We start from the raw sequence: 21,885 nt of genomic DNA on the forward strand, positions 1-21,885 counted from the left end.
AGGGACACACACCCACCCACTCTCACACACACACACACACACACACACACACACACACACACACACACACACACACACACACACACGCACTGACCCAGCCTCGTCCACCACCGGGACCTGGTTGAACGCCTTCTCCTTCAGGATCTTGATGGTTTTCTGGCAGGTGACGCTTGGTAGGACGGTCAGCGGTGCCGACAGGGACAGGGCCTGAAGCTTCAGGTGCCACCACCTGGGAGACACACACACACACACACAGTTAGACTACAAACATTCAAAAAACATTTAGTTACATTTAGCTGACGCTTTTATCCAAAGCGACTTACAATAATTGCATTTAATGTAGGAAAAGTCAGTGTACTACTACTCGCCAGAACTCACAAGTGCATCTCGTTTCTAAACGAGTGACTAAGGGCATAATCTAGTGCTGAAGGCAAAATGAAGAGTAGCAAACTAACTTAACACCTTTTAAGAGGACAAACAAGCACACCTTCACACATGAACACACACACACAAGCACGCACACCCACCCACCAGGGTTTAGACACCATGATGTCCTCCTCCCTCAGGAAACCCTTCTGGAACATCCATTTGTCGCTGAGGAACTTGGACCTGAGGAGGAAGCAGGAGTTTAGGTAAGGATCTAGGGGAGGGAATCTCATGCTCAGCCATCTTCACCAAAACTCAAACGTAAACACAACTGAATGTCTGAATGTTAGTTTGGTTGGTCTGTTGTGTGCAATGTTGGGCGAAGCTGAGAAACAGCAAAATAATTAGAGAGTAGGCTGGTTGCTCGGATCAGTATGTTATGTTAAAATTAGCCGAAACGTGATTTAATGTAAAAAATAAATAAATCCGGCCCCGTCATGGTCTGACGGGAACACCGTGCCCGTGCCAAATATGGACGCTGTCAGGCCGACGGTGTCTGAGGAGAGTCAGGAAAGACGGGTGGATGGATGGCGGACAGGCAGGCCGAGAGTAGCTCATTTATGTGTTAGAGATGAAGAAACCCCACAACAGCTGATCCCTTCAACTATTACTGCCCCACCACACATACACACTCTAGGGTTCCTCACATGTAGTTGCGTATGGAGTCCGGCAGGATGACCACACAGCGCTGTCCCTCCTTCAGCTCCTTGGCCACCTTCACCGCCGCCGCCATGGCCGTGCCCGAGCTGCCCCCTGGCAGAGGGAAGCACAGACGGTCGGACAGGCTCCGCAACTTCCCTCCCTGTCTGGAGACGGACAACGACAACTTCCTTCCCTGTCTGGAGACGGACAACGACAACTTCCTTCCCTGTCTGGAGACAGACAACGACAACTTCCCTCCCTGTCTGGAGACGGACAACGACAACTTCCTTCCCTGTCTGGAGACAGACAACGACAACTTCCTTCCCTGTCTGGAGACAGACAACGACAACTTCCCTCCCTGTCTGGATCACTATTCCCTGACGCATGGTTCAGTCAACAACAACAACAATAATAATATCAATCAATTTATATGGTGCCTTTCATGAGACACAAGGACGCTATAGTGACATAAAGAGACAAGTCAGTTAACAGACCAGAACAAAAACAACACAGACTAATGCCGCGTTCCAGATAGGATTTTGCGCCCGTTCCAAGTCACGACTCACGACTTCATAGCGTTCCAGGCAAACTGAGTGTGTGGAATTCTGGATAGATGTAAACAAGCCAATATGGCAAAAGCTTGAGATCTGGCATACTGTCAGAACTGGCAAACTAAACATTGTATGACTAATTTTGCCATGCTAAGATTACATTACGTTACATAATTTTATTTATTGACATCGACTTTTCGCCGTTTGCATGGTCAAGTTCAGGTTTACCTCAACGTTAGATAGCTAGCGCTAGCTATCTCTTGTCGTCAACATATTTGGTCATCATTACATACACATAGCTACGGAAAAGCATAAGGGCCAACAACTGAGTTTTTTTTTTTTTAAGCTTCTAAGTTTAAAGTCCGAAATTCTGACTTTTCTCAGAAGTTATTTCTGACTTTTATCTCAGAAATTCTGACTTTAAAGTCAGAAATTCTGACTTTAAACTCAGAAGCTAAAAAATTATTCTATGAGAGAGCATTAGGGCCAACAAAGGAGTTTTTTTTTAAGCTTCTGAGTTTAAAGTCAGAAATTCTGACTTTTTTTTCTCAGAAGTTATTTCTGACTTTTTTCTCAGAAATTCCTAGTTTTTTAAACTCAGAAGCTTAAAAAAAAAAAAAAAAACAGCAGATTGTTGCCCTAAAGTTTAACGTTGCCCTAAAGTCATCTTTGTCGCCGTCCCATGGATGTATTAATAGAACTGGATAGGGTCACTCCATTCACTGACGGCTTGAAGAAGTGAAGCATTGAGGTATAATATAAACTGGAGACGGCATTGAAAATGGCTGCCTATTCATTTCAATGAAAGTTGCTCACCGGCGCTTGAAGCCATTTGACATAGTGGCCAAAGCTCGGTATTGCAAGTCACGTGACGGCATGTTAGTTGGGGGCAGAAGGAGAGCATACCACACAGTAGACCCTCGTCTCTGATGAGCATGCGGGACATGTTGAAGGACTCTTCGTCGTTGGACTTGTACCAGCTGTCCACCACCTAGAGGACACACTGCGGTGAGTGCATACTAGTAGGTACATTATGAACGTGGCCTACAGTGTGTGTGTGTGTGTGTGTGCTCTCTCTCTCTCATCCCAAGCAAACTTCTTATATGCTTCAATATATGGCAGGTAGTGTGTTTGACAGTGTGTGTGTGTTTTTGGATCTCCAACAGCAGCTGCCACTCACAGATCGGTCCAGCACAGTGGGGATGACAGTGTGTGTGTGTGTGTGTGTGTGTGTGTGGTGTGTGTGTGTGTGTGTGTGTGTGTGTGTGTGTGTGTGTGTGTGTTGCGCACCCCACTCACAGATCGGTCCAGCACAGTGGGGATGACAGTGTGTGTGTGTGTGTGTGTGTGTGTGTGTGTGTGTGTGTGTGTGTGTGTGTGTGTGTGTGTGTGTGTGTGTGTGTTGCGCACCCCACTCACAGATCGGTCCAGCACGGTGGGGATGAAGTCGTATCCGATACCCTCCACCTCGTAGGAGGTATTATCCATCCTGTTCAGCTTGTCGGGTTCGGCTAAGATGGAGCCCTCAGGGTCAACACCGATGACCTGCACACAGGCAAACACTGCTATGCATGTGTGCGACCAAACAAGACACAAAACACCGTCTCTGGTAGGGCTGCTCGATTATGGCAAAAATCATAATCACGATTATTTTGATTGATATTGAGATCACGATTATTTAACACGATTATTCATTGAATTTTCTTTTTAAATCAAAAGTTTTTACATTTTCTTAACAAATCAAATTATACATTGACTTTGATAAAACTTAATTTATTACATTTATTCAAACCCATAGTGTTTCCACACCACTGACGTTGTTTTAGCTCTCTTGTCCACCTCTCGTTCTGCTGCCATAATCTTCTTCTTGTCGTGTTTTGTTCGAGAGGAGCATGCGTGCGCCTCGCTTGACAACTCGTCTCGCTTTGAACTAAAGTGTTTGTTTTGGGGCTTTGGGGGGGGGGGGGGGGGGGGGGGTCAAGCACAGTATAGCTCGGCATTGTAGGGTGCACTTGATTTGTGCACAATCGTTTTATGCCGATTATTTTGTTTTTAATGATCGTTGACAGCCAAGGGCGTAGGTTTGGTTTCAACATTGGTAGGGACCATATAACAGTGTAGTCTGCATACACAATTTTTGCTGGGGACGAGGAGAGGGAGAGGAAAGGAGAAGGCTCTTTGGTGTAATTTGGAGGCCTGTAGAAGAAATTTAAAATACAGCGCGAGCCAAGTATATCCATGTGATGGCAGCGGACGGGGGTACCGAGAATGCAGCTTCTAAAAAAATGTATTTTCTGCTGCGAAACGGTTGTTTTCATCAATCTATTTTTATGAATCGCTAGTTGTGCTTCCATAGGGCGAGGGATTGTTGTGGTTTTCACATGCCTCTTTAATATGATCTTGGTGAGTCAAACATCTTATAATACAGTATGCCGTAAATAAGGTCCAGGTTGTCGAAAAAGAGCCTTCTTCTTTAAATATGCATATATTTATGACGGTTGCTTCTGCTGGTGCGTCCCTCCACTCTCTCTCTCTCACAGACTTGAGCCCTCATAAAAGTAACGTTAAAGGTATAATATGTTATATGTGGATTAAAATAAACATTTAAAAAAAAAAAATACATCCATAGGGCTTTGCGAAGGCCGCAGAGTAAAAGTATTGCTTTTCCAACACCATTTTCTCTTAAATTATTACATTATGAAATTTTGACGGCCGACAATGACACTGTTGATATCATACCAGCCAATAGTATTACAGCGTTGGTACTGCGCGCTGGGTTGCCAGGTACTATTCTAGCTTCACCACTGTGAGATTAGCAGTAGCCAGCTAACGTTATACTTCCATGAATAAGCAGCATTATAGATGTTGGTTAGCATCAAGGGTGTGCGCGACTATAAAACGGCAGCTTTTCTGTCCACTTCCGCTCGCTCTTTTCAGCTAAACGTTTAGTAAAATGGCCGAGTTTCGTCGTCCTGCTTCTCTGCCTGAGCCCCGTCGAACCGTGCGATACGAATCCCAAAAGCTCAGTGACCGAAGAAGGAGCAAAAGTCGGACAAATATCGGGCCAGCCTTTGCTCGTTGGACGGAGTTTATGGAGTTTCATGGGATAAAGTCGCATGGTGACATGGCTACTTTTCTACTAGACCGGTAAGCTAGCTAACTAGCCATCGTTATCTTTCTTGGAATCTGCATAGCCAGACCTAACGTTATCTCCACACTACAGCATCTAACGTAACTTATTACATGGCACTCTGAAATACTTGATTGTGATTACTGATTAGTCTAATGTTATGTTCCTCTCGGAGTGAAGATCTTATCACAGTATGACTGAAACAGTGCATTCTCTGGCATTTTGGCAACCAATACATTGTGTTGTTGCAGTTCTTATCTTTAGACACTAGATGGGGGAAATAATCCACATATAACATATTATACCTTTAACGGCTCTCACGGGCTGGCTAACCTAACATTACCTTATGAGCACTCAGTTTCCCCTATAATTGTAACAAGAACCCCTGTCAGGCTAAAATAATGTATTGATTTTTAAATCAAAACTTCCGACTTTAATATCACTGATGTTTTTTGACATAAGTTAATGGGAATTTAATATGGCGAAAATTAGCATCACGTCTAGCACAGACTGGGTTTGACAAAGCTATAGCTAGCTAGCCCATCGACTAGTATGCTGACACTAATAGTGCTGCAGGTTAACCAAACAATTGTGCATTTTATGACTAAAGCATGAACGTTCAGCATATGATCTATACACCCCAATGATTCTTTTCAAATGTAGAACCACTTCAGGAGGGACCTTTTACGGGTTTTGCAGCCATTTTCCAAAATGTCCATCAAAATGGTGGACGCTTCAGTCTATTTTGACTGCAGGGGGCATATATAGTGGTGCTGTGGTGATACAAGCATGAAAATTGTGATGTGCTGTCTCCATGGGTCACTTGACAAGAAGCCACTTGAAATTTCAAGATGGCGACCATTTTTCAAGATGGGTGCCACCTTAGTGGAGCAGTTATAGTGCGGCAGATAAGTATTGTGCATTTTATGACTAAAGCATGAAACTTTCTCCAGTGTTTCTATACACCATGTTTCTACACATCATGAAGTCTGTTTTCAGATGTGGAATCACTTCAAGAGGGACTTATGAAACTTGTCAGAGGACGAACACATTTGGGTCATCATCAACTCGTTTTTTCACTTTGTAGGCATAAATGCAGTGGTGTGTTTTTAGTTTGACGGCCGCCGTACTGAAAAAGGAAGTTATGTCAATGTAGCGGTTACCACACGTGTGATTTCAGTTGGGAGTTGAGGTTACTCATTGGCTCTACCCTTTCCTTATCTTTGAGGACATCTACTGCAACTTGTGAAAACATTTCTGTTGAAAAGGAGTTTTCTCCGGGCGTCAGCATCATATGTTGCACAACCACTGGCGTACCGGAGGCCCCCGCACCTCCCGCGGTGCGGGGGAGTTTAGGAGGCCCCACTACATTTTTTTTTCTTTACATTTTGTAGCCTCTTAGATTTCCAAAGTCGTAACGGGGACAGGACACAGAGGGCGAGCCCCCTTCCATTATATGTTGCAAGGCACCCCGTCAAGTGTAGGCTATCATTCTAGCCTATTGCCCTCATTGAGACCTATTCTAGAGTATTTACACAGTTCAATCTTCAAAGGTGACGGGGGTCAGCCAGTTCAAGAGGCTCAGCAGCATCGCAAAGCTGGCCCTGGTTCTGCCCCACTCCAATGCACACGCAGAGCGAGTGTTTTCCATGGTGGGGCTCAACAAGACCAAGACCAGGAACAGACTGGCCCTAGATGGAACCCTGTCCTCAATCATGACCATCAAGATGGCTATCCTGGAGCCATGCTTCAAGTGGGAGCCCTCCCCAGCGCTCATCAAGGCCTCAAAGAAGGCCACAGCCCAGTACAACAAGGAGCACTCAGCTCAGTAGACCTATGGCATAGTAAAACAAAAACGGTTGCAGTATATAACTATATGTACCATTCTAGTTCTTTAACCCTGAGCAGGATGGTATAATCCCACTACTGCTCTTCAGTATTCTAAGTTATTTTTATCCTTGTAAGATTTATGCCACGGTGTTGATGAATGTCATCTAGTCTTGTAGTCTTGATTATTATTGAAATCTGTGATTATTCTTGTGGCAATAAATATATTTGAAAAGTGGTAAAAATTCAAAAGTGTTAAAATCTGAACAACACGAGTATTTAAAGACTACATTTTATTTTAATTTTTATAATATTGACATGGAAATGTAATTAAAACGGGTTAAAATCTGAACAATACGAGTATGTGAAGACTGTAAATTATTTTTTCTTATTTAAAAAAAAAATAATAGTTGACATTTCAATATCGCCAAATAAACCTGCACATATTGAACCATGTCTTGGGTCATGCTAGTGTGTTTACCGCATTGTTGACGATGAGGTCTCATCAGATCCCTCTGGTGGACAAAACTGTTGTAGGTTGAGGGGTTAGAAATTATGAAACTTGGGAAATGTTTAAATGGTCATGTTTCTTACAGTACAACTACAAATGGTGCTCAGACCTCTGCCCATGAATTAATTTAGTAGTTATTTTTGAGCGCTTGAGAGCATCATTCTGAACCCTTCGTCCCTGTGACCTTCCCATCTCCAGATATGGCGATATGGCCATGGGACGTGCCGCCATCAGGGCGGAGGTAAAAATTAATATTAAATATGTGAGGACAGCTGCCCCCCCCCAAAACCTTGCAAATGTGTTCGACATCTGACATGTTCCAGAAGTCCCTCTTGAAGTGGTTCCACATCTGAAAACAAACTTCATGGTGTGTAGAAACATGGTGTATAGAAACACCGGAGAAAGTTTCATGCTTTAGTCATAAAATGCACAATAGCCTACCTTATATATGAGCTTATCTGCCACTCCACTAAGGTGGCGGCCATCTTGAAAAATGGTCGCCATCTTGAAATTTCAAGTGGCTTCTTGTTAAGTGACCCAATGTTCATGCTTGTATCACCACAGCACCACTATTTATGCCCCCTGCAGTCAAAATAGACTGAAGCGTCCACCATTTTGGCAGCCATTTTGGAAAATGGCTGCCACAGCCGTAAAAGGTCCCTCCTGAAGTGGTTCTACGTCTGAAATTAATCCTTGGTGTTTATAGATCATATTCTGAAAGTTTCATGCTTTAGTCATAAAATGCACAATACCTTCCATATATGAACTTATCTGCAGCGCTATAACGGTCATTAGTTGTGAGGATGCCGTGATATCCCATTAAATTAAATCTCTGGTGGGCCGCTAATGTATAATAATGTAATGGCTGCTGCTATCCTAATGTTACAGGATGATAGAAGCCAACAGTTCGCTAGCTAGCCAGCTTATTTCACCAGTTGATAATTTGCCACAATGGAAAGACAAGTGATGTTAGTTTAAGGTAAAGTTAGATAGCACCGACCTAGCTGGTTTTCATGTGGCTAATGCCTAACGTTAGATACTTAGTTTACCAGTAGCTAGCTAATGCTAACGTTACTTACAGTTGCGGAGAAAAAGCTCCTGATATCCCTCATCCTCTTTTGAGGGGGAGGCGACATTGTGGTGGATGTATCTAAACGGTTGTCAGAATCACAACTGTATGGCTTGCTGTCAGCGTCCGTCTGTAAGGCTGCTTATCTTCAGATCCAACGAAAATGCAACAATCTATCTCAGCCAAATAAGCCAATCAAACATGAGTTAACGGAGTAATGTAACTCCGAACATAATGCAAACTCACTCACTCAAAATGGTACGGCCAATTCTATCCTTCCAAACTATGGGAAGGCCATCTAAATGATCTAATCTGCACTCCAAAGATAATGCGAACAAGGTTGCTTAAATGTTGGTAGGGACAATTTGGGCCTCCCTAAATGTTGGTAGGGACATGTCCCGACCGTCCATACGCAAACCTACGCCCTTGTTGACAGCCCAAATCTTAATCTAGATTAAAATCCGATTAATCGAGCAGCCCTAGTCTCTGGTCATCTCTGTAAGCTACGATCTGAAGGTGAAGCCAATTCTGGATCAGGGTATCTCACCTTGATGTTGGGACAGTGCTCCTTCAGTTTGCGGGCGACGCCCGTGATGGTTCCCCCGGTGCCAGCCCCTGCCACCAGCATGTCCACTTTACCTAGTTGGTCACATACAGGGCCATACTTACGACGCTGTGTCCATCCAGAGGCCTCACATCCGCTAACCTGCTATGTGGATGTTGTGCAGCTATCAGAAAGTGCGAGAAACATCTAATCAGCCATCTGTTTGACAGGGGAAGGGACAGGTTCCATAGAGGAGAGAGATACCAGAGAGATCAGTCAGTCAGCGTGAGAGAGAGAGAGAGAGAGAGAGAGAGAGAGATCAGTCAGTCAGTGAGAGAGAGAGAGAGAGAGAGAGAGAGATCAGTCAGTCAGTGTGAGAGAGAGAGAGAGAGAGAGAGAGAGAGAGATCAGTCAGTCAGAGAGAGAGAGAGAGAGAGATCAGTCAGTCAGAGAGAGAGAGAGAGAGAGAGAGAGAGAGAGAGAGAGAGATCAGTCAGTCAGAGAGAGAGAGAGAGATCAGTCAGTCAGAGAGAGAGAGAGAGAGATCAGTCAGTCAGTGAGAGAGATCAGTCAGTCAGTGAGAGAGAGACAGACAGGGAGATGGAGAGATCAGCCAGTCAGAGAGAGATCAGTCAGTCAGTGAGAGAGAGAGAGATCAGTCAGTCAGTGAGAGAGAGTGAGAGAGAGAGAGAGAGAGAGAGAGAGAGATAAGTCAGTCAGTGAGAGAGAGAGAGAGAGAGATCAGTCAGTCAGTGTGAGAGAGTGAGAGAGAGAGAGAGAGAGAGAGAGATCAGTCAGTCAGAGAGAGAGAGAGAGAGAGAGAGAGAGATCAGTCAGTCAGAGAGAGAGAGAGAGAGAGAGAGAGAGAGATCAGTCAGTCAGAGAGAGAGAGAGAGAGAGAGAGAGATCAGTCAGTCAGAGAGAGAGAGAGAGAGAGAGAGAGAGAGATCAGTCAGTCAGAGAGAGAGAGAGATCAGTCAGTCAGTGAGAGAGAGATCAGTCAGTCAGTGTGAGAGAGAGAGAGACAGACAGGGAGATGGAGAGATCAGTCAGTCAGTGAGAGAGAGAGAGAGAGAGATCAGTCAGTCAGAGAGAGAGAGAGAGAGAGATCAGTCAGTCAGTGTGAGAGAGAGAGAGACAGACAGACAGGGAGATGGAGAGATCAGCCAGTCAGAGAGAGAGAGAGAGAGATCAGTCAGTCAGTGAGAGAGATCAGTCAGTCAGTGAGAGAGAGAGAGAGATCAGTCAGAGAGAGAGAGATCAGTCAGTCAGTGAGAGAGAGAGAGAGAGAGAGATCAGTCAGTCAGAGAGAGAGAGAGAGAGAGAGAGAGAGAGAGAGATCAGTCAGTCAGAGAGAGAGAGAGAGATCAGTCAGTCAGTGAGAGAGAGATCAGTCAGTCAGTGAGAGAGAGAGAGAGAGAGAGAGATCAGTCAGTCAGAGAGAGAGAGAGAGATCAGTCAGTCAGTGTGAGAGAAAGACAGACAGGGAGATAAGAGAGATCAGCCAGTCAGAGAGAGAGAGAGAGAGAGAGAGAGAGATCAGTCAGTCAGAGAGAGAGAGAGAGACACCTGTTTGACATCTTATCAGCCATCTGTTTGACAGAGGAAGGGACAGGTTCCATAGAGGAGAGAGATACCAGAGAGATCAGTCAGTGTGAGAGAGAGAGAGAGAGAGAGAGAGAGAGAGAGATCAGTCAGTCAGTCAGAGAGAGAGAGAGAGAGAGAGAGAGAGAGAGAGAGATCAGTCAGTCAGTCAGAGAGAGAGAGAGAGAGAGAGAGAGAGAGAGATCAGTCAGTCAGTGAGAGAGAGAGAGAGAGAGATCAGTCAGTCAGAGAGAGAGAGAGAGAGAGATCAGTCAGTCAGTCAGAGAGAGATCAGTCAGTCAGTGAGAGAGAGAGAGAGAGAGAGAGAGATCAGTCAGTCAGTGTGAGAGAGAGAGAGAGAGAGAGAGATCAGTCAGTCAGTGAGAGAGACAGAGAGAGAGAGAGAGAGAGATCAGTCAGTCAGAGAGAGAGAGTGAGAGAGAGAGAGAGAGAGAGAGAGAGAGAGAGATCAGTCAGTCAGTGAGAGAGAGTGAGAGAGAGAGAGAGAGAGATCAGTCAGTGTGAGAGAGAGAGAGAGAGAGAGAGAGAGATCAGTCAGTCAGAGAGAGAGAGATAGAGAGATCAGTCAGTGAGAGAGAGAGAGAGAGAGAGAGAGAGAGAGAGAGATCAGTCAGTCAGTCAGTGTGAGAGAGAGAGAGAGAGAGAGATCAGTCAGTCAGTCAGAGAGAGAGAGAGAGAGATCAGTCAGTCAGTGAGAGAGAGAGAGAGAGAGAGAGAGAGATCAGTCAGTCAGTGAGAGAGAGAGAGAGAGAGAGAGAGATCAGTCAGTCAGTGAGAGAGAGAGAGAGAGAGAGAGAGAGAGAGAGAGATCAGTCAGTCAGTGAGAGAGAGAGAGAGAGAGAGAGAGAGATCAGTCAGTGTGAGAGAGAGAGAGAGAGAGAGAGAGAGAGAGAGAGATCAGTCAGTCAGTCAGTGTGTGAGAGAGAGAGAGAGAGAGAGAGATCAGTCAGTCAGTCAGAGAGAGAGAGAGAGAGATCAGTCAGTCAGTGAGAGAGAGAGAGAGAGAGAGAGAGATCAGTCAGTCAGTGAGAGAGAGAGAGAGAGAGAGAGAGATCAGTCAGTCAGTGAGAGAGAGAGAGAGAGAGAGAGAGAGAGAGAGAGATCAGTCAGTCAGTGAGAGAGAGAGAGAGAGAGAGAGAGAGAGATCAGTCAGTCAGTGAGAGAGAGAGAGAGAGAGAGAGAGAGAGATCATTCAGTCAGTGAGAGAGAGAGAGATCAGTCAGTGAGAGAGAGAGATCAGTCAGTCAGTGAGAGAGATCAGTCAGTCAGTGAGAGAGAGAGAGAGAGAGAGAGAGAGAGAGAGAGAGAGATCAGTCAGTCAGTCAGTGAGAGAGAGAGAGAGAGATCAGTCAGTCAGTGAGAGAGAGAGAGAGAGAGAGAGATCAGTCAGTCAGAGAGAGAGAGAGAGAGATCAGTCAGTCAGTGAGAGAGAGAGAGAGAGAGAGAGAGAGATCAGTCAGTCAGTGAGAGAGAGAGAGAGAGATCAGTCAGTCAGTGAGAGAGAGAGAGAGAGAGATCAGTCAGTCAGTGAGAGAGAGAGAGAGAGAGAGGGAGAGAGATCAGTCAGTCAGTGAGAGAGACAGAGAGAGAGAGAGAGAGAGATCAGTCAGTCAGTGAGAGAGGGAGATAAGAGAGATCAGTCAGTCAGTGAGAGAGAGAGAGAGATCAGTCAGTCAGTGAGAGAGAGAGAGAGAGAGAGATCAGTCAGTCAGTGAGAGAGAGAGAGAGAGAGAGAGAGAGATCAGTCAGTCAGTGTGAGAGAGAGAGAGACAGACAGGGAGATGGAGAGATCAGCCGGTCAGAGAGAGAGAGAGAGAGACAGACAGGGAGATAAGAGAGATCAGCCAGTCAGAGAGAGAGACAGACAGGGAGATGGAGAGATCAGCCGGTCAGAGAGAGAGAGACAGAGAGGGGGCGGCCGTGGCTCAGGAGGTAGAGCAGGTCATCCAGTGAACGCACGGTCGGCGGTTCGAATCCTGGCTCCTCAAGTCGAAGTATCCAAGATACTGAACCCCAAATTGCTCCCAATGAGCAGGTTAGCACCTTGGATGGCAGCTGCTGCCATTGGTGTGTGAATGTGTGTGTGAATGGGTGAATGAGAGGCCATTGTAAAGCGCTTTGGATAAAAGCGCTATATAAGTGCAGTTCATTTACCAGAGAGGGAGCACAGGTGAGAGAGACAGAGAGAGAGACCAGTCAGAGAGGCAGAGAGAGACTCACCATCACACTGTTCCAGTATCTCCTGGGCCGTGGTGTCGTAGTGGGCCAGGGGGTTGCTGGGATTGCGGTACTGGTCCAGGATGTGCGAGTTCGGAATCTCGTTGTGCAGGCGCCAGGCCACGCCCACGTGAGACTCCGGGGAGTCGAAGCGAGCGCTGGTGGGCGTCCGGACGATCTCGGCGCCGAGCGCTCTCAGAACATCCACCTGTTAACAGACGCGCACACACACACACCAAGGTTATTATAGTTAACGAAAACTAAGTAAAAAACGAAAACTAGGTGTGAAAAAACATTTTAGTTAACTGAAATAAAAATAAAAACTAGACTTTACAGAAAAACGATAACTAACTAAAACTGTATTGTGTGTTTATAAAATTAACTAAAATAAACTAAAATTATTGAGAAAATGTCCTTTTTAATTTCATACACAAGCCTAGTATTTTGGGTGGATATGAAATCTATCCTCCATGTTCTTTAGCTGTGTCCCTGCGCAGAAGTAACCTGACGTGAGACAGATGGTTTGTTTCACACGGAGTGAAACAACGTGAGCTTGTGAGATCAGGATGGTCTCACCAGGCTAGCGCAGAAGAAAAGAAAAACTAAAACTAATACTGAAACTAATAAAAACTAAACTAAAACTAAGCATTTTCAAAAAATAAAAAATAAACTAAACTAGCAAACCTGCTTTAAAACTAATCAAAACTAAACTGAAATTGAAAACAAAAAGTTAAAACGATATAAAAATAAAAACTAATGAAAAAAGCAAAACTATTATAACCTTGACACACACACACACACACACACACACACACACACACACACCACGAATGCATGTTGATACAACTATAGTATTTCAAAACAGGTTATGTATTAACGAGTGATTAATCCGAGTACCCAGAAGCCCTCACTGCGACAAGACCTTCTAGGAACAAGCTATGATATTCGTTGACACCAATGAGAATCCTATTGGATTTTCAATAGGGTGCTGATTGTCCCGCATAGATGTGGGCTGTACGGCGAGGCTAATATGATCATTTAATTGGTCACTGACTGCAGATTTCCACTTTTCAAGTACAGTAGGACCCCACTTATCCCAACCCAACGGGACCGAAGGTCGTTCGTATCTCTGAAATGTCCGGATGACTGAAACTTATGTTAAAATGCATTATTGTTATTGTAGCCTAAAAGAAAGTCTCTAAAACAACCGATGTAGGCTAACGTGGCCTAGGCTGTAGGCTATTATTTAACAAATACAGTAGGTCTAGTAGGCTAATCTACATGCCCACAACAGGTCTGTGTTCCTGAAGTCCATTAACTGGGAACGAAAAATGACTCGATTGCTGACGCGCTTTCTGGCTACCAAGGAATGCAGCTCTCGCGCAGCAGACTCGTTCGCGTTTTGCGCTCGACATTAGAGTAACAAAGAAATGAAACGTGACAGTAGGCTACAGCCTACAGGCAACATGTAGGTCTAGATACAGTTCTGTTTTTATTCACAGTAGGGTACAGTACTGTAATGAAAATCCCACCAGTAACCAGATAGCAGGCTAAAAAAAAAACAATGTTTTTTAAGCCTGTCCGGTAGACCGGGAGGTTCAGATCTCTGAAGTTCGGATGAGTGGGGTCCTACTGTATTGCTAACGAGTCCTGCACTCTAGCGAGCTGTCGGTAGCATAATATTAGTTTGTTCCCCCCTTTAGATATTATCTGACACACAAGGTGTGATTTACTTGAACTTTCTTCCACGTTAACTCTCTTCATAGACGCTCATTACACAAACGGCAAAGTGTATTACCTCAGTTCACGACTATACGCTCCCGATGAAATAATGTTCAAATGCAACTGGTGATTAGCGAGCAGCGTCCCAACGATTCCCGAGCCAAAACGCGCCCCTTGTTTTTTTTTGCTCAGGTGATGATGATGACGTCGTGGTGTTTGGCTCAAACAGATCATCGATCAAAACTGCTCACTTGTGCTCTGAGCAGATCAGCCTGAGCGTTACTGAGCAACCCGTTAAGTGAATTCTTATCACTGAGCGCTCAGCTACTTAAAAAGCTTAACTTAAATAGCTTAACTTAAATAGCTTCCCCACTTGCTCCAGCATGCATGCACACAGCGCGCAATCGTTTCTCCAGCACGCATGCGCACAGCGTGCTGGAGAAACGATTGCGCGCTGTGTGCATGCGTGCTGGAGCAAGTGAGGAAGCTATTTCGTGTCTAAAGACGTTTCTAAAGATCATATTACAGAGGCATGTGAAAAACCACAACAGGCCTACGCTCTATGTAAACACAACTAGCGATTCATAAAGACAGATTGATGAAAACAACCGTTTCGCGGCAGAAAATAGATTTTTAGAAGCTGCATTCTCAGTGCCCCGTCCGCCGCCATTACATGGATATACTGGCTCGCACTGGATTTTACATTTCTTCTACAGGCCTCCGAACTACACCAAAGTGATCTCGGTGAGTGAAACGTCTTATAATATGCCGTAAATAAGGTCCAGGTTGTCAAAAACAAGCATTGTCCTTTAACGCACCCACAGTCTTGCTCAAGGACACTTCGGCACTCTCCGGAAGCTGGGATCGAACCGGGAACCTTGCGATCCCCAACCGGCCGCTCTACCAGCTGAGCTAACTAGGGAGTGGTGTGATCTCCCCTCAGAGATGACTCCAGACTAGGGAGTGACTAGTGTGTGTGTGTGTGTGTGTGTGTGTGTGTGTGTGTGTGTGTGTGTGTGTGTGTGTGTGTGTGTGTGTGTGTGTGTGTGTGTGTGTGAGACCTCGCCTCACGGATGACTGACCTTCTCCATGCTCATCTTCTCAGGCATGACGATAATGCAGCGGTAACCCTTCACAGCGGCGGCCAGGGCCAGACCAATACCTGCACGCACACACACACAGATATACATACACAGATACACACACACACACAGATATACATACACAGATACACACACACACAGATACACAGACATACATACACAGATACACACACCCGCACAGATACACACACACAGATACACACACCCGCACACACAGATACACACACACAGGCCCAGATTAGCAAACAAGGTACAGATATATACTGGAAATTCTCTCTCTCTCTCTCTCTCTCTCTCTCTCTCTCTCTCTCACACAATCTCTCTCACACAATCTATCTCTCTCTCTCTCTCTCTCACACACAATCTCTCTCACACAATCTCTCTCACACACAATCTCTCACACAATCTCTCTCTCTCTCTCTCTCTCTCTCACACACACAATCTCTCTCACACAATCTCTCTCTCTCTCACACACACAATCTCTCTCTCTCTCTCTCTCTCACACTCACAATCTCTCTCTCTCTCTCACACCCTCACCCTCACCCCCACCCCCACTCCTAGTTGACCTGTGTTTCCAGAGGTGGGCTCTATGAGGGTGTGTCCAGGCTGGAGAAGGCCTGACCTCTCCGCATCTTCCACCATCCTCAGACTGATCCGGTCCTTCACACTCCCACCCGCGTTGAAATACTCACACTTGGCCACTGCACACAAAACACACACACACACACACCAAGGTTAGAATAGTTGTGCTTTTTTCATTGGTTTTTATTTTGATATCGTTTTAACTTTTTGTTATCAATTTCAGTTTAGTTTTGATTAGTTTTGAAGCAGGTTTGCTTTTGGACACACCACACCGTCAACTCTCCCTGTCATCACACCTAAACCACGCCCAGCGTAGCTGCTAGTTCCTCATAGAATGTCGACTCGCTAGATCGTTTTCTGATCTGGTACAAACAGATCTCTATGGAGAGTGTCCAGACTGATCCGCGAGATAAACGGAACGTGAGCTAGAGCCGAACAGCCTTCTACAAACATGCAATTTTGATACATACAGGGGATGTTTAAAAGTTTAAAGTCTTACGAAAATCTTACTTATTGTCACGTTAAGGTCTCACCATTCATCTGGGGTAGATCTGAGAAAAGGCATTCAATACCTATCCCTCATTTCTCGACAAATAGCGGCAAATATAGTGTGATATCGCTTCCGTTCCTCTCTTCTGCAACACACTAACGGTTGGCTGTGCTTTAGGAGGACTTCAGGAACTCACATAGTTCGCATTTCAAGCCGAAGGTCTTGGGAATCTTGTTCATGCGCACCATTGGCGTGTCCCCGATCCTCCGCAGGACGTTGGAGAGGATGTTTGGGGTTATGGTCCTGTCAGGGGGGGGGAGGGGACATGTTACACCGTCACACTGAGCTTTGTTGAAGTCACACAGAGAGATGTGCTACAAACTCCTGACATCTGACTCTTTTCTCATCTACAAAATCCAAATCGACAGTGTTATCACAGTTCGGAACATACAGGAACACTGAGATGAACAGACATGAGCTGTGTTGGGAATCGCTCCCTCGTTCCCTCGTTCCCTCGCTCCCTCGTTCCCTCACTCCCTATTCCTTATATAGGGTTCACCATGTAGTGAACTACCTAGGGAACGGAGAAAATGTAGGGTGCATGCGCTGTTCCTTGCAAATCAAGGTGAATTGTGGGTAATAAATAGTGGACTGTATAGGGAACGAAAATTCCGTGGAGAATTCGGACACTACAAACAAAATGGCTGACGCCCTATATAGTGCTCTATATAGTGAATAGGGAGCGATTCCGAACACAGCTATAGTGTAGTCACACTCCAGTCTTACTGTGCTGGGTGTGTATGAGGGGAGTCTAGTCCAGTCTTAGTTTGCTGGGTGTGTGTGTGTGTGTGTGGGGGGGGGTTCTAGTCCAGTCTTAGTTTGCTGGGTGTGTGTGTGTGTGTGTGTGGGGGGGGGGGGGGTCTAGTCCAGTCTTACTGTGCTGGGTGTGTATGAGGGGAGTCTAGTCCAGTCTTAGTTTGCTGGGTGTGTGTGTGTGTGTGTGTGTGTGTGGGGGGGGGGTTCTAGTCCAGTCTTACTTGGCTGGGTGTGTGTGTGTGTGTGGGGGGGGTTCTAGTCCAGTCTTACTTGGCTGGGTGTGTGTGTGTGTGTGTGTGTGTGGGGGGGGGGGGGGGGAGTCTAGTCCAGTCTTACTTGGCTGGGTGTGTGTGTGTGTGTGTGTGGGGGGGGGTTCTAGTCCAGTCTTAGTTTGCTGGGTGTGTGTGTGTGTGGGGGGGGGGGGGGGGGGTCTAGTCCAGTCTTACTTGGCTGGGTGTGTGTGTGTGTGTGTGGGGGGGGGGGGGGGGGTCTAGTCCAGTCTTACTTGGCTGGGTGTGTGTGTGTGTGTGGGGGGGGGGGGGGGGGGGGGTTCTAGTCCAGTCTTACTTGGCTGGGTGTGTGTGTGTGTGTGGGGGGGGGGGGGGGGGGGGGGGTTCTAGTCCAGTCTTACTTGGCTGGGTGTGTGTGTGTGTGTGTGTGTGTGGGGGGGGGGGGGGGTTCTAGTCCAGTCTTACTTGGCTGGGTGTGTGTGTGTGTGTGTGTGTGTGTGTGTGGGGGGGGTTCTAGTCCAGTCTTACTTGGCTGGGTGTGTGTGTGTGTGGGGGGGGGGTTCTAGTCCAGTCTTACTTGGCTGGGTGTGTGTGTGTTTGTGTGTGTGTGTGTGTGTGTGGGGGGGGGTTCTAGTCCAGTCTTACTTGGCTGGGTGTGTGTGTGTGTGTTTGTGTGTGGGGGGGGGTTCTAGTCCAGTCTTACTTGGCTGGGTGTGTGTGTGTGTGTGTGTGTGTGTGTGTGTGGGGGGGGGGTTCTAGTCCAGTCTTACTTGGCTGGGTGTGTGTGTGTGTGTGTGGGGGGGGGGTTCTAGTCCAGTCTTACTTGGCTGGGTGTGTGTGTGTGTGTGGGGGGGGGGGGTTCTAGTCCAGTCTTACTTGGCTGGGTGTGTGTGTGTGTGTGTGGGGGGGGGTTCTAGTCCAGTCTTACTTGGCTGGGTGTGTGTGTGTGTGTGGGGGGGGGGGGTTCTAGTCCAGTCTTACTTGGCTGGGTGTGTGTGAGGGGGGGGGGGGGGGGGTTCTAGTCCAGTCTTACTTGGCTGGGTGTGTGTGTGTGTGTGTGTGTGTGGGGGGGGGGGTTCTAGTCCAGTCTTACTTGGCTGGGTGTGTGTGTGTGTGTGTGTGGGGGGGGTTCTAGTCCAGTCTTACTTGGCTGGGTGTGTGTGTGTGTGTGTGTGTGTGTGTGTGTGTGTGTGTGGGGGGGGTTCTAGTCCAGTCTTACTTGGCTGGGTGTGTGTGTGTGTGTGTGGGGGGGGTTCTAGTCCAGTCTTACTTGGCTGGGTGTGTGTGTGTGTGTGTGTGTGTGGGGGGGGGGTTCTAGTCCAGTCTTACTTGGCTGGGTGTGTGTGTGTGTGTGTGTGTGTGGGGGGAGGGGGGTTCTAGTCCAGTCTTACTTGGCTGGGTGTGTGTGTGTGTGTGTGTGTGTGTGGGGGGGGTTCTAGTCCAGTCTTACTTGGCTGGGTGTGTGTGTGTGTGTGTGTGTGTGTGTGTGTGTGTGTGTGTGGGGGGGGTTCTAGTCCAGTCTTACTTGGCTGGGTGTGTGTGAGGGGAGACTGCTTGCGAGACCCCCAGCCTCCAGGTGCACTTGCTGGGCAGGTCCGGGCGAATCCACTTCCTGTCCACGACCGCCTCGTCCGCGTTCAGCTGGATAACTCCGTCCCCGTCCCCGTCCTCCACCTCGGCCACCGAGGTCAGCTGCCCCCCCCCCGCCCCCGTCTGAGGGAACGGTCCCTCCCGGACCTTGGCACCGCCGTTGGCGCGAGGGCGCAGCTTGGTGGCGTGGGGGCACACAGGCCCCAGAAGGCCACTGTCTTTTGCGGAGGGGACTGCTGGCATGACTCAGCTGAGCGGGGGGAGGGGTGAAAGGTTATTTGGAGTTCTTCTGAAAGTCATCAGTAGGCTAAAATGGTGCAACGTCGAATGACAAGAGCCCAGGTTTATTTAAGCAATAAACCACGAGAGGCCGTGTGTTATAGTGATTTTATAACAGCTAGGGGGCGTTGTTAGGCACGACGCGAAGCGGAGTAAAACCTCCCTAGCTGTTATAAAATCACTATAACACACGGCCTCGAGTGGTTTATTGCTTTTATACAACGGTTACTACATCTATTAGTGTAAAATAAACACACAGCAATGTAAAATATTAACATTTATTCAAAACGAAGCATCATTCCCTCAATTCCGCCGAGTAAAATAGTTCCCCTAACAAATGGGTTGCCAAGCAACAACTACAATGCATTGGATCAAATGGGAGGCGCATTAATACTGAAAATGGAACGATATGCGGTCCCAGGTGTGTTACAAAGTATTTTAACACGGCTTCCAGCCAATCAGAATCAAGAACCAGAACTAACCGTTGTATAATGATGTTTTTAGAACACCCAAAAGACTCTCCAAGTAAAACTTGCACTGGATTGCATTTCAGAATCAGTTTTATTAGCTAAGGTTTTTTTTACATACTAGGAATTTGCTTTGGTCAATTGGTGAAAACAGGGCGCACCGACGCACCATGGCGGTCGATGCCATCTCTCTCTTCTCTCAAACAAACCATAGGCTCTGTGCACCAGCTCCACTACTTCCTTAAAGTCACTTGGCTTCTTTATTTCCTGTCCTATATGATTGGCTTAAGTGATTAATCAGGTGTGCGGAAGACCCAGGGCACACCTGATTAATCACTTAATCCAGATTAATCAGGTGTGCGGAAGACCCAGGGCACACCTGATTAATCACTTAATCCAATCATATTGGACAGGAAATAAAGAAGCCAAGTGACTTTCAGGAAGTAGTGAAGCTGGTGCACAGAGCCTATTGGACGAAGCATTCAGTTCACATTAGAATGTGGGTGGAGTAGCGGATTATTACAATGGCAATATTGCAGTTGGCCTAATTTCAGTTTTGAATTAGGCGAATGCAGCTCAAACTACCCCTTTCACTGTCTAGTCATCAGTCATACACATATTTGAGAAAGTGGCATGCTTGAAAGGACTACAAAACATTCACTACACACAGCATGGACGTCACACTGAGGTGGTAAGTTTCTCAGAAGTGGGATGGCATTCTGGGAGTGGTAGTTTATGGCCACGAAATCTGACACCTGAGTTTCAACCCACGGGGATCTGGCCAAATTTAACCATCACACCAATAGGTCACCAATTCTTGTTTACTTTCTCAGAACGTGCAGTCCATCTGATGGCCATGCTTGAACTAACACGAGGTGACCCATGACTAATAGTGTAAACTCCAAATTATAACAAAGCAGATGTTCTGGGGGCCACTTGAACTGGACATGTAAGAGCAGCTGGACTCTGGGTGACCTCCCAAGATCTACAACTGCTGCCGGGAGAATGAGGCCAAAGGAAACATTCATAATCAAGCAACTCAATGTTTTAATAGCACTATTACTGGTAGTAGCCAGTGTCTTATGTTACTACTGCGGCATGTGCCGTGAGTCTGCCGCTTACTGATGTCCATTCTTTAGACACACTATACCCGAGAGCTGTAAGTTTGTAATAATTGATAAGTTTGCTTGGCAAAAGGCATTTTTAAACACCGCGGAGCTGTGAGCAAACAAGATTAATCATGCAACGCGCAAACCTGGAATTGATGGAGTGCGCAATCATTGCCATACACGTCCCCACATTAAGTGTAGCCTCACTTTTATTAAATGCCTCTTCCATCGCACACTGCACACATGACCTTTAATTGTCTTTGAAGCGACGGAACCACTAAACTGAATTAATGCTGCAAAGAATATGTCGCCTACTTTGCCCAGCAACAGTGCGTAAAGTGGATCCAGCGAGAAGCTGATTCCAACACACGCGTAAAGACAGGTTTTTTGATTCCAACACACGCGTAAAGACAGATTTTTTGATTCCAACACACGCGTAAAGACAGATTTTTTGATTCCAACACACGCGTAAAGACAGGTTTTTTGATTCCAACACACGCGTAAAGACAGGTTTTTTGATTCCAACACACGCGTAAAGACAGATTTTTTGATTCCAACACACGCGTAAAGACAGATTTTTTGATTCCAACACACGCGTAAAGACGGGTTTTTTTTTTTTAGGTCCACAAAACGCAAGGAGGGAGACCACGATCCACGTGCCTTAAGTGTTCCGACCAATTAATCAATCAATTAATTCCCACTCACCTCAATTTTTCCAACCGCTAAACTGGGACCAGGGTGTTGCCGACTGCTCCTGGTCCTGGGAAGAAAATGTCACTTCCAAGAAAGTTGGATACCAAAATGTAGTCTCCAGAACCCGGGGGAGGCTCTCGGGAAGACCCCTGATTGGCTTCGGCGAGGGCGTCTCATTCAGAACAGGGAGAGGAGCCGCACACGTTTGGGAAAACATGTTGTAATTAGAACTGGGTGACTGCATAAAGTCAGTAGGTTTACAGCGTAAATGTCAACATATTT

The 21,885-nt window shown here is 46.5% G+C and overlaps 1 protein-coding gene across 3 annotated transcripts in view; it reads right to left on the reverse strand.

The window, feature by feature from the left end:
- The window catches only part of cbsa (cystathionine beta-synthase a), a 27,628-nt gene extending 5,873 nt beyond the window's left edge, over positions 1–21,755 (reverse strand). The window contains exons 1-12 of one of the 3 annotated variants that reach the window (XM_084460435.1): positions 21,616–21,755; positions 18,991–19,305; positions 16,616–16,722; positions 15,914–16,048; positions 15,327–15,406; positions 12,526–12,730; positions 8,704–8,795; positions 3,039–3,164; positions 2,526–2,610; positions 1,074–1,179; positions 532–609; positions 95–229 (exon numbers count right to left, since the gene is read on the reverse strand). In XM_084460435.1, the coding sequence (XP_084316561.1) occupies positions 95–229; positions 532–609; positions 1,074–1,179; positions 2,526–2,610; positions 3,039–3,164; positions 8,704–8,795; positions 12,526–12,730; positions 15,327–15,406; positions 15,914–16,048; positions 16,616–16,722; positions 18,991–19,298 (1,457 nt within the window). In that variant the 5' untranslated portion in view covers positions 19,299–19,305; positions 21,616–21,755. Of the gene's footprint in view, positions 1–94; positions 230–531; positions 610–1,073; positions 1,180–2,525; positions 2,611–3,038; positions 3,165–8,703; positions 8,796–12,525; positions 12,731–15,326; positions 15,407–15,913; positions 16,049–16,615; positions 16,723–17,456; positions 17,468–18,446; positions 18,463–18,990; positions 19,306–21,615 lie in introns of those variants that run through there. The other 2 variants (XM_084460437.1, XM_084460436.1) reach the window with 2 other exon arrangements.
- Positions 21,756–21,885: the final 130 nt, after the last annotated feature.

The sequence above is a fragment of the Borostomias antarcticus genome (assembly GCF_949987555.1).
Source record: "Borostomias antarcticus genome assembly, chromosome: 32".
In the NCBI taxonomy this organism is placed as follows: domain Eukaryota; kingdom Metazoa; phylum Chordata; class Actinopteri; order Stomiiformes; family Stomiidae; genus Borostomias; species Borostomias antarcticus.